The 12629-nt window shown below is 35.4% G+C and overlaps 4 protein-coding genes across 5 annotated transcripts in view; all 4 read right to left on the bottom strand.

Moving 5' to 3' along the window:
- The window catches only part of LOC148731745 (FYVE, RhoGEF and PH domain-containing protein 2-like), an 87574-nt gene that overhangs the window by 53910 nt on the left and 21035 nt on the right, over window positions 1–12629 (bottom strand). The window lies entirely within an intron of this gene.
- On the bottom strand, window positions 1223–4958 carry LOC111319151 (uncharacterized). The gene is made up of 11 exons (XM_088760783.1): window positions 4912–4958; window positions 4711–4769; window positions 3879–3938; window positions 3538–3603; window positions 3335–3385; window positions 2755–2805; window positions 2562–2630; window positions 2292–2360; window positions 1998–2063; window positions 1813–1863; window positions 1223–1390 (listed from the first exon to the last, which is right to left on the bottom strand). The coding sequence occupies exons 1-11, from the start codon at window positions 4956–4958 to the stop codon at window positions 1299–1301; spliced, it is 681 nt and encodes a 226-aa protein (XP_088616909.1). The 3' UTR covers window positions 1223–1298.
- Window positions 3884–6285, bottom strand: LOC148731749 (uncharacterized). The gene is made up of 5 exons (XM_088760782.1): window positions 6201–6285; window positions 5848–5907; window positions 5556–5624; window positions 5196–5261; window positions 3884–5034 (listed from the first exon to the last, which is right to left on the bottom strand). Exons 1-5 carry the CDS (start codon window positions 6283–6285, stop codon window positions 4973–4975), a joined length of 342 nt encoding a protein of 113 aa, XP_088616908.1. The 3' UTR covers window positions 3884–4972.
- LOC148731748 (uncharacterized) lies at window positions 6758–11376 on the bottom strand. Of its 2 annotated transcripts, none has more exons than XM_088762039.1 (7): window positions 10739–11376; window positions 10190–10255; window positions 8281–8352; window positions 7978–8037; window positions 7463–7561; window positions 7167–7241; window positions 6758–6875 (listed from the first exon to the last, which is right to left on the bottom strand). In XM_088762039.1, exons 2-7 carry the CDS (start codon window positions 10251–10253, stop codon window positions 6772–6774), a joined length of 474 nt encoding a protein of 157 aa, XP_088618165.1. In that variant the 5' UTR covers window positions 10254–10255; window positions 10739–11376; the 3' UTR covers window positions 6758–6771. The 2 variants fall into 2 exon arrangements, with proteins under 2 accessions (XP_088618165.1, XP_088618166.1); XM_088762040.1 differs by having other exon boundaries at window positions 7463–7531.

Here is a 12629-nt window from a genome sequence, read left to right as displayed (position 1 = left end):
GTTTGCTTCCATCATCGATTGCGAATTCCTTCTTGGATGTAAAATAATCTTGAAATAGTAAGAAAGCCAAATTCAATTAGAACAATGAATTGAAAATATTAGATTGTGCGGTGACGATACAATGTTTGGGCTGTGAAGAAAAAATTATTTTCTATCCCTAAGACTGACTCACTAATACTCACTCGATCCGTGTTCAATCTGTCGAAAGTCCAAATTGTCTTGCAACAGTTTTTCCGAGTAACCTTACTGTTTTTAGGTCCTTTTGTACAAGAGTCGCTGAACTTATAGCTTGCGATAGAAAGTGTGAGAAAGAGCATAAAATTGTTTGATATAACAAGGCCTCAGAAGCCTGGCTCGTAGTTGGGAAACAAATTGAATTAATTCCATTTTAAGCTTTCTTGTCTTGGTTTAAACAGAAACTTTGCCGAGCGTCACTTTATTATGGCTCACACTCATCAGTTTTCAATGACTTTTTGTACCTTTTGGTTTGCTTCCATCGTCATCTGATTCCTTCTTGGATGCAAAATGATCTAAAACAGCAAATAACACAAATTCACTTTGAGCAAAGAACACTGACAGTGTTCAGTTTGTCACTTGAGCTTGTCAGTGTGTTCGTTTCCAAAGCGCTCGTTGTACTCAGTGGTTATAAACTTAGAATACAATCATCTTCTTGGGCGTTTTTTTCCCCAACCTGATGAGAGTCCATCATCCAGATCCAGTTTTTCTTGGATTGCTGTAGCTTTATCCTTCAACGCACCTAAGAACATAGAATTGGGTTGTGCTTTGGAAATCAATTGAAATTGATGAAAGATAATAAATTGCCCAAAGACAACCACCGGACTTCGCATAAAACTTTGCATCTAATGTGCCAGATCAAGAATAATTGGGGATGTTTTCTACCTAAGGTTTTCCTATTGTTGATGTTAATTACTGTCTTAGAGATAAACGAGTATGGAAATAAATCTGGCCCATTTAACTCCACCAGGCTCAATCTTTTAAAGACTTTGATTTCAGCTCACTTCCTCGCTTACCTACTGACGGAATATACTTCATATCCGGTTTATTCTGAAGAGAAGTAGCTTTACTGTTGTCTGTCAATAAAATTACAACGAAATGACTTTCATTCTTTTCTGAGTTGTCAACTGGTCAAAGAGGCAATTTATGGACTAAACTTGTGATTTATAAGTGCTCTCTCAGATACCAAAAATATTTCAGTTGCTCATCATAGTTGACAAACTTCCGTGTCCAGTTGTCTTAAATGGGGCCCTTGATAATTCTATAAAAAATCTGACGAAGCTTTATATTTTTTTCTCACCTGGTGAACTGTTGTCAGCAAAGTCCAGGCTTCCTTCAGCTGCTACAGGGGAGGCCTGGTGACCAACTAAAATACCTATACATATAAATAATAATAACACTCTTACTCATGAGAAACTCGTGACTTTTGTTTTCTTCATCACCTAATATATTCACGGTCTTTCCTCTTGAAGTGAAAATATCTAATACCGAAATCAGTTTGGAAAGTAAAAAAATTAAAACCTATGGCTATTATGCAGACCTACGTCAAGGGGAAAAGTACCTAATACCGTAATCAGTTAGGGAAGTGAAAGAATTAACACTCATGGTTATTGTGCAGATTTAGGCTGTCAAATTAATTTCCTCTTATGTTTATTTCTATCCTAAATATTGACGCACAGAAAGTTATTCACTCCGTTTTAAATCTTCGAAAAGTTCACTCGCTTTGCAGTGTGTTTCCCATTGTTTAATTGACGCCTAAGCTTACACACATTCTGAGTTTGCACTAATTACTTGTACCTGTTGATTTGTCATCATCGACATCTGACTCCTTCTTCAATCCAAATTGACCTTGAAATGGTAAAGAAGAATACTATACTTTAAGCAAACAAAACTTTGAGCCGTAGTGATTCAGTTGTCTGTGTTTGATTAATTTCCAAAGGTCTTAGAGAAGAGCGATGTATTTGCTGTTTTATTGCTCTAACCTGATAAAAGCTCCTCATTTAAATCCACCTTCTCTTGGTTTGCTGAGTCCTTCCCTTTCAAAGTATCTAAAATGAATAAAAAATCAAACACATTGAGTTGTGCTTTGGAAATCTCCTTTCAACGATGATAATAAATTTCAAGACAGAAACCTGCCTACTCTGCAAAGTTCTCAAGCATTAGATCCCTGTATTAGATGCAGCTGCCTGTTAATTCATTTCAAACCAAAGTTTAAATAATAAACCAGATTAATAATTACAATATACCTCTTTACTATTTACAGCTTATCTATGTACCTGTGGGGCTGCCGATCTCTAAGTCTTCTTTTTTTCCAGATACCGATGAAACTTGAGTTTTCTCCGACTCTAAAAAAAAATGGGCTTGAATGATTGTCATCAACATTATCATATTTTTGTGATTATTCATGTTTTCATTATCAATAGATTCTGTTTACCGTTCCCCTTATCGTTTGGGTCATGCAACAATTAATTCTACGAAGTCCTTAAGAGATACTTTCCTTCTATGAATAAGTTGTTTTATTAATGATCCAAGTCGGTCCTACTTACCTGTAACTGACGAAGAAGCTGTAAAATCCACTCCTTTATCACTTACGGTACCTTCACTTTTAGCTGTTCCTGAAATTTCGATGAAAAGATGCACCTTATCTAAGTTGATTTTAAATATGGAGCTTCTTAAACAAATTCGCGTAGATTTAGGCTTACACGCATTAGTAGTTTTAGAATTATCTCTAGCTTGTACCTTTTAGTTTGCCTCCATCATCATATGATTCCTTCTTGGATGTAGAATAATCTAGAAATAATCAAGGAAACGAAATCAATTAGAACAAAGAACTGAAAGTATTGAATTCTTTGGTGAAGATGCAATGTTTGGGCTGTGAAGAAAGACTGACCCACTGATACTCACTAAATCCGTTATGATCATGACTTCCTAAATCCGTTTTTCAATCCGTGGAAAGTCCAAATTTGTCACGTAACATTTGTTCCAAGTAACCCTTTCTGTTCTTTTAGGTCCATTTGTTCAAATTTTGGAAGGGGTAAGCTATGTGCTCCTTTTGTTTGAAGTTATTAAGGCCTAGAGTCGCTGAAATTATTACTCACGATAGAAAGGGTGAGAAAAAACACAAAATTTTCTAATATAACAGGACCTGAAAAGCTTCGCTCGTAGTTGGGAAACATTGAGTTCTTTCCATTTTAAGTTATTTTGCTTTGGTTTAGAACAGAAACTTCGCCGAGCGTCACTTCTTTGTGTATTATGTCGTACAGATTTAAGCTTACAATGATTACTTTATCAATGATTTCTTTTCAATGACTTTTTGTACCTTTTGGTTCGCTTCCATCATCATTTGATTCCTTCTTGGAGGCAAAATGATCTTAAAACAGCAAATAACACAAATTCACTTTGAGCAAGGAACACTGACAGTGTTCAGTTTGTCCGTGTTGGTTTGTTTTTATAGCGCTCGTTGTACTCAGTGGCTATAAATTTAGAATACAATCATCTTTTTTGCGGTTTTTTTTCTCTCACCAGAGGAAGGTCCATCATCTAAATCCAGTTTTTCTTGGATTGCTGTAACTTTATCCTGCAACGTACCTAAAAGATAGAATTGGGTTGTGCTTTGGAAATTACCCGAAATTGATGAAGGATAATAAATTGCTAAAAGATAACTACCCGAATTTGCATAAAACTTTGCACCTAATATGCCATATCAAGAATAATTAGGGATTTTTTTTTTGCCTAAGGTTTTCGTAATGTTGCTTTTAATTGCTCTCCTAGTGAAAAAAGAGAATAGAAATAAATCCGGTCGACTAAACTCCACTAGGCTCAATACTTTAAAGGCTCTGATTTCACCTCACTTCCTCGCTTACCTGCTAAGGGAGCATCCTTCATGTTCAGTTTTTTCTCAACAGAAGTAGCTTCACTTTTCTCTATAATAAAAAAAACAACGAAATAATTTTCACTCTTTTCTGAGTTATCAACTCGTCAAAGAGGCAGTTCATGGACTGAACTTGTAATAGCGTGATTGATAAGTGGTGACTTAGATTGTCGAGAAACCAAGAATATTTGCTTTTCTTATTATAGTTGACAAACTTCCAGGTCTAGTTGTCTTATCATTGATAATTCTACAAAAAATGTAAAGAAGCGTTATGTTTCTTTTTCTAAAATACCAATAAACATTAAACATTAATTAGTACATTGCACGCAGCACCCTTGAGCAAGATGAAGCGGATCCCGTGGCTACCCGAGCGGTCCAAGATGGGCCCAGCTTGCCCGCCCAGGATTTTCGGGATCGATCCCGCGCATGAAAAAAAATTGAATTAGAACTATGGAAACGCAAAAAGCTGCTTGAGAAAATCCAAACAAAGAAAACAGAAACGACTCTCGTATGTTTGTTAAATACTAACACAGTTGGCTTTCTTTCCCAACTCTCAAAGTAAACAGGTCACTCTTAATTCTTATTTAGGCGAAATTTTTTTGCAATAGCATAAATCCTTTATCAACCGAGCTTGTTCGGTCAAGATCGCTTAATAATAGCATGGTGTTTTTTGTTTCCTTTTTTTCGCATTTTTATGGACCTCGAATTCGTCACGGCCCATAAAAATGCAAAAACAGAACTTGGTCACTATCCAGCCATCTTGACCTCACGCTTGGTTAATAATGCATATATAATAATAACACTCCTACTCGAGAGAAACTCACGACTTCTGTTTTCTTCATCTCCTAATATATTCATGGTTTTTCCCCAGACGTAAAAATATCTAAGACCGAAATCAGTTTGAAAAGTGAAAAAATTAAAACACATGTTTAAGGTTGTAAAATAATTTCTTCCTTATCTCTATCTTAAATATTGACTAACAGAAAGTTATTCAATCGATTTTCAATCTTTGAAAGCTCACTTGCCTTGTAACTCGTTTACCAGTGTTTAATTGACGCCTAGGCTCACGCATATTATAAGTTTGCACTATTTACTCCTACCTGTTGATTTGCCGTCACCGTCATCTGACTCCTTGAATTCAAATTGACCTTGAAATGGTAATGAAGAATATTTCACCGTATGCAAAGAAAACTTAGATCCTTAATTAATCGGTTTTTTGCGTTTATTTTTATTTGCGTGTATTTTCAAAGGTCTTTTTGTAGTCACAAACTTCAGAAGTGAAATTCATTTGCTGTTTTATTTCTCTCACCTGATGAAAGCCCGTCGTCCAAATCCGCCTTCTCTTGATTTGCTGAATCCTTCCCTTCCAAGGTATCTAAAAATCAATAAGGAATCAGACATATTGGGCTGTTCTTTAGAAAGTTCCTTTCAACAATGAAGGATAACGAATTTCTAGAAAGTAACCGCCAACTCCGCATACACCAAGAAAAATAATTGCACCTTTTTTCGTCCCTGTTATCTCAGTATTGTTGCTTTTTATTGTTCTCAAGCGTTTCAGTATTTTATTATGTGCGGCTGTCTGTTAATTCATTTTAAACCAAAATTTCATTAATAAATCAGATTGATGATTGTAATATACTTCTATACTGTTTGAAGTTTAACTCTGTACCTGTGGAGCTGCCGCTATCTAAGTCCTCAATTTTTCCAGGAGTTGAAGAAATTTGAGTTTTATCCGGCTCTAAAATAAAGAAAAAAGAGGTTTGAATGGTCGTCATCACCGTTTTCATCGTCATCAACAATATCATACTCTTGTTACTATTTATGTTTTAATTATCAATAGATTCTGTTTACTGTTCCCACAACAGAGCTAGAGAGAAAAGAGTATGGAAATAAATCCGGCCAATTAAACTCCACCAGGCTCAATATTTTAAAGACTGATTGCACCTCACTTCCTCGCTTACCTGATAAAGGAGCATTTTTCATGTTCAGTTTTTTCTCAACAGAAGCAGCTTCACTTTTTTCTGTCAATTAATTTAAAAAGAAATGATTTTTAATCTTTTTTGAGTTATCAACTGATCAAAGGGCAATTCATGGCCAAAATATGTGATAGCGCGATTCATAAGTGGTCTCTTTGATTGTCGAGATACCAAGAATATTCGCTTTACTCATGATAGTTCACAAACTTCCGCTTCCAGTTCCAGTTCCAGCTCCAAGAATATTCGCTTTACTCATGATAGTTCACAAACTTCCGCTTCCAGTTGTCTTATTATTGATAATATAAAAAATCTCAAGAAGCTTTATTTCTTTTTCTTACCTGGTGAACTATTGTCAGCAAAGTCCAGGCTTTCTTCAGTTGCTACAGGGGAGGCCTGGTGACCAACTAAAATACCAATACACATGAATAATAATAACAATCTAACTCATGAGAAACTCACGCCTTTTTTTTTTCTTCATATCATAATATGTTGAAGGGTTTTCCCCTTGATGCAAAAATATCTAAGACCAAAATTAGTTGGAAAAGTGAAAAAACTACATCGCATGGTTACTGTGCAGATTAAGGTTGTAAAATAGTTTCTTATTTATTTCTATCTTAAATATTGACCCACAAAATTAAAGTCATTCAGTCCGTGTCAAATCTTTCGAAGCTCACTTGCTTTCCCAGTATTTAATTTAGGCTTAGGCTCACACATTTTCTGAGTTTGCACATATTACTTTTACCTGTTGATTTGCCGTCACCGTCATCTGACTCCTTTAATCCAAATTGACCTTGAAATGATAAAGAAGAATACTTTACTTTAAGCAAAGAAAACTTTGAGCCGTAATAAATCAATACTAGGTGCTTGCGTTTAATTTATTTTCTTTAGGTCTTTTTGTAGTCACAAACTTCAGAAGTGCAATTCATTTGCTGTTTTATTTCTTTCACCTGATGAAAGCACATCATCCAAATCCACCTTTCCTTGATTTGCTAAGTCTTTCCCTTTCAAAGTATCTAAAATAAATTAAGAATCAAACATATTGCGCTGTTCTTAGGAAAGTTCCTTTAAATGATGAAGGATAATGAATTTCTAGAAAGTAACCCCCTACTCTGCATACATCAAGAAAAATAACTGCACTTTTTTTCACCCCTGCTATCTCAGTATTGTTGCTTTTTATTGTTCTCAAGCATTTCATTACTGTATCATATGTGGCTGCCTGTTAATTCATTGTAAACTAAGATTTAATTTACAAACCAGATTTTTAATTTTAGTACTTCTACACTGTTAACAGTTTAACTCTGTACCTGTGGAACTTCCGATCTCCAAATCCTCCATGGCCAGTTTTCCAGATGCCGGTGAAACTTGAGTTTTCTCCGAGTCTAAAATTAAAAGAAAAGGGTATGAATGATCGTCCTCGTCGTATTTACCTGTGCAACATCATCATATTTCTGTTACTACTTATGTTTTCATCATCATTAGATTCTGTTTACTCTTCCCATAAATGTCTGGGTCATGTCACATGACATAATTGTATGAAATCCTTAAAAGATACTTTTCTACACGAAGATGTTTTATTGTAATCCAAGTCAGGCTTATTTACCTGCAATTGACGAAGAAGTTTTAAAATCCACTCCTTTATCACTTGAGGTAGCTTCACTTATATCTGCCCCTGAAATTTCGTGGGAAAGATGTATCTTATCTAAATTGAATGAAATGAATTCTTGGTTAAGTCTAGTTGAACGCATCTGAATTAATATTACTTTGTTATTATTTATTATGGTCGTAAGTTTAGCTCAGGGCAGTATAAATTTAGTTCAGTACGACTGGTCTAGTTTGTAACAACAAATAAAATAAAAAGATAGGCAGCTTATGATCAAGAACGCATATCAGACATTGAACTTGTCACACCCATCCAAATCGTATCCTACCACGGGCGGCAAAGTTACAGCGAGTGGTGTAGTGCGTAATTAGACCTACAGGATCATGCAAATTCTAGAAGGATGAGTTGATTAACAGCACAAATACTTTCTGTCCATCGTTAGGGCCAACTCTGTTCTGTTATTATTTCACAAGTCGAGAAAAGTCTTAAAAGTATTTAGTAAGTGCTTTTCTCACCAAATGAACCGTTGTTGTCAGGTAAGTCCTGGTTTCCTTCGGTGTCTTCAACTTGCCCCTCTTTTGTAACCCAAAATCAAAGAATGTCATCGGTCATAAGAATTGTAACAAGACTAGAAATTTATCAATCTGCTGAGAAAAAGCCCGCTGGACAAGTTTTAAAACTGTTAATTTGTTTTTTCGTTTCCATCGTGAAAATGGTTGAAAAAATTCATTATGGTGAATGAAGTCACGAAATCCATCGGGAACTATTCTTTATGATATAGGGTTCATACACATTCAGCTCACATAGGTTACTTGTACCTGGTGATTTGTGACCAGGGACAACAGACTCCTTCTTGAATACAGCTGGACATTTATCCATGTCTAGAGATCCTATGGAAAGTAATTGTTCATTTTGAGAACAGATGTAAAGTAAATACATTCAGTAAACTCGTTGACTACGGTTTGTTTGTTTGCTGTTTTTTTTTCTTTTTTATACGATTTTTTATTTAGGTAACTTTCTTTCTTAAAAATGTTACAAACTTAAGATGAGCAATTTATTTGCTGTTTTGTTTCCTTCGCCTGAAGAAAGCTTATCATCCAAATTCAGTTTTCCTTGGATTTCCAAGACTCTGCTCTCCGACATACCTAAAAAAACTCAGTTTTAGCGTGACTCTCCTGTAAATGAAACTGTGAATGCGACTGCCTCAACACTCTTAGCTCGAAAATGAAATATGATCCGGAGATCTAAAATTTTGCAGAATTAAATACCGCAAGGACTATTTGGTTATTATTGTGATAGTTTTTGTCGTCGGTTTTATTTATTTTTCTTTGTACTTTGCTGATATTTTACCTTTCATAAATCATTTATTTAGCCCTTTTAATCACACTCTTCGAGAGAATGTCAAACGATAATGGTTTATTTATAAGGTTACCATTATTTTTAGTATTATTATTACGGACTTCTCAGGAAATATCTAAATCTTGTTTTCTTTTGTCACGTGCTCTTTACATGTAGCTACAATTTAAATCGATTAGAAACTTGGTGGGCCACTTTAATTATAGAGGACAATACGGATCTCATGGAGTTACTTTGGCTTGAAGTGTAACGGAATGGGGAAGTAGACAAAGTAAAGAGAAGACATTGAAAGAGCTGCCGTGAAAGGTTACAAGGAAGCCAAAGATATTCTTAGGATTCGAAAATGAAATTTTTAAAAAACGAAAATTGTGACGTCACTCTTCAAAGTTTCATTCTATATATTAGTCAAGGCTTTTCAATGCGGCAATGGCAAGACATCAAAAGAACTGTCGTAAAAGGTTGGTTACAAGGAAGCCAGAAATATTCTCAGGATTCGAAAAAGAAATTTAAAACGACAATTGTGACGTCACTCTTCAAGTTGCATCTTATAAGTCAAAGCTTTTCAATGGGCACGTGAGTTTTGCAAACTTAATACTGGTGAACTCCAATCGATAGATTTGTTTTGTTCCATCATTTTTTCTTGAGGAAATGATGTCGAGGTGTAGCTCCAGCGGGCGTTAACATGAATTTGGTACTCGGTTGATAGTGAAACTGCAATGGTAGTTACGGTTTAAAACTTTCACGAAGATGAGTAAAGCAGATCAAAAAACAAATGGTAAAGCGAGAGTTTCCGTAAAACAAAAAAACAACGAAGGAATTCTGCAAGGTGTCAAGGCAGATTTGCACCACTTGCTTTCTATGTGATGTACATCGTACGCCGTTTAATCACGTAACAAAAAAAAAACTCTACAAATAAAAACAATGCTAAGATACCTTCTACGTTTTACTTTAATAGCCACTTTTAAAGTATGCAAGCTCGATTTATTGCCAGAGAAGCCAGTACCCTGAACTACAGATAGTATCTAACACGGCCGTTTTTTTTTTTTCTACTTTTGATTGTCGTGTGTCGCCCTTAAAAAAATTTGCGAAGATGTCGACACTGTAGCAATCGACCCTTCGAGCGAAAATCTCCCCTGGCACAAACTGGCTCCAAAGGTCAATGAAAAACCACACACGTCTGACTCTAACATCTGAGTGAAACAAGCGGCTATCTCCTTAATTAAGGTATAAAACCTGTCCTTTTCTTTCATTTTTTAGTGTTAATGCTATTATAGAAATTCGTCGTTATTCTGGTTAAAAATTGAATTAATTTTTCCAGTTTCCTACTATGTGCATGCCATATATAATTAGTTGAAATATAGTTTCTTTTACCTGTGGAACTCTCGCTCTCCAGACCTAGTTCTTCTTTCAATTGCGAAACTTTATCTTCAGCCATAACTAAGAATAAAACAGAACCAGACAGATTTCCTTTGTGTCATAAACATTTGTTTGAAAAACGATTCTGAATACAAAGGTAAAAGGGGAAAACATATTACAGTCAAAAACAGCTTCAAGAAAATTTGAAATGTATCCTATATTTTTGATGAATTTTGATCTACCAGGGAAATAAAAAAGAAAGATAACAAAACACTGTACATTTTATCGGACCGAATATGAATATGAATATGAAATAGAAATAAACGTTATTAAATTCTCCAGCTTCTGAATGATGAATCTCCGAGTTTTAACAGTTTTCCCACAGTAGCGCTCTTACTTGGGACCGCTTCGATCCCCATGGCGAGTAGAATATAGAAAAAGATCTAAATTAGTCGACTCAATTTGCAGGAATAGTCGTCAATTTGTCGATTTGTGGTCAAATAAATTTAACACACAAGTTTTTTGAATGACGCCAAAAACAATGTACTACAACTGAATTCTTACCTCAATCTCAAAGAAAATTGTGATGAAATTTTGTGGGCCGAGGCCAGGAACGTGTTCGATAATTGAGTCAGTTTGCTAGACATAACGTCTCGTAGTCACGTTCGACGCACTAAAAACTACTATAAAACGAATACAAGAATTGTAAAAACTGTAAAAACGTGTAAAATGGTATATAAAAAGTCACTTGTAAAAATGTAGCGGAATTCCAAATCGATTTCGATCAATTACGATCCTCATCAGTAGTACTCCGCCATGTTTAAAATACTCATAAATAATTGTTCATATAAGTGACTCTGAAATGTCCACACTTCTTCCAGGCTTCATGTAAGCGGTCATGATGTATCAATCACAGCTCGTGGGATTTGAAAAAAGTTCCATTCGTTCTTGGAGTTCATAAGCGAGTCTTCGTTCACATTATTTATTTATTTATTTATTTATTTATTTTTTTTTTTATTATTTTTTTTTTTTTCGTAATTGATCGAAATCGATTTGGAATTCCGCTACATTTTTACAAGTGACTTTTTATATACCATTTTACACGTTTTTACAGTTTTTACAATTCTTGTATTCGTTTTATAGTAGTTTTTAGTGCGTCGAACGTGACTACGAGACGTTATGTCTAGCAAACTGACTCAATTCTCAAAGAAAAATTTCTCGAAAAAATGTTTCCGCGATCAAACTTTCACTAGCTCCTGACTCTAGATGAAAACGTGATTGTCTCCAAAATGAACATGTAACATGTACAGTGTTTTTGTTCAGATAGGAAGTCGTACGGAAGTTGTTTGTAATTTGAAGAAAATAAAGCTGGAAACGGAAACCAGAACTCCACGTTTCATTTTCGTATGTCATAATTTTATTACGATGCCGGGTAATTTTTAGCATTATTATCTAAAGCTTGGCTGAGTCGAAAACTGTCACAAATGACATCATGAGCGCTGCTGCTCTCAAATCATAAATGAAACCATCATCCAATGATAGAAGATGATTCAATGAAAAAACTGATTGGCAGATAATGTTTACTTTTGCTTTTAAGACGTGAAAACACAATTATCCGGAAAGGACTTCAACTCACGCGTGTAACAACGGTTGATCAACACGAGAGAGATGCGCAGTAGTAGTGTGGTGAATTTTACAGAAGACACTGTTAAATTCGACTCCTTTGTTCCTTTTGCTAGAGCTACCTGTTACCTACTAAATTTCTCTTCATACCCCCCCTGTCATCAGAACTCATATTCTCCACAATGTTCTGTATACATTTTCTATGAATGACAAAGAGAATTTGTGTATTGATCAAGAACTTCTTTAGTCGGCAATTATTTCCTTAATTCTCGCTTTCAATTTTCTTCTGTAATCGCATGTCACTACTAAATATAATTACAGATTATATGAAGCCCTTGGCCTCATACTATTTTTGATAGCCATGGTTCGAAAAAAAAATTTATTATTTACGCTGGCCCACAGAGAAATAAAAAAGTGGGAAGCCAACACCAGCTTCTTCCGAGCAACAAGAAAGCACTAAGCCTCGAAAGAATTCGAAAAGCACCAACGATAGAACTAAAGCGAACAGCAGATCAACTTTGTTCGCATTCTCCTGCGGGAACGATGAACGCGTGACTAAAATTTGCTTTGCCCTCAGCATAAGCGGGCTTCGTAGCTCAGTTGATATTAGCGTCCAACTAGTGCCTAGAAGGACTGGATTATCACACATTATGCCCCGGGCATCGAATGCCCCCTTGCATCATAAGACGGCTGCATGTTGACAAGTATTTTGACTTCATAATGGCCTCAGTTTCAACGTACGTCTATTACATTGCGAGAACCACTTTGCATGTGATCCACCCAAGATCACATGCATGCTTTACTATAATGTTCCTACTCAGTTTAGAAACTT

The sequence above is a fragment of the Stylophora pistillata genome, chromosome 5 (assembly GCF_964205215.1).
Source record: "Stylophora pistillata chromosome 5, jaStyPist1.2, whole genome shotgun sequence".
NCBI classification, from domain to species: Eukaryota; Metazoa; Cnidaria; class Anthozoa; order Scleractinia; family Pocilloporidae; genus Stylophora; species Stylophora pistillata.
Note: the sequence above shows the minus strand (reverse complement) of the source record. Positions and strands in the feature narration are given on the sequence as shown.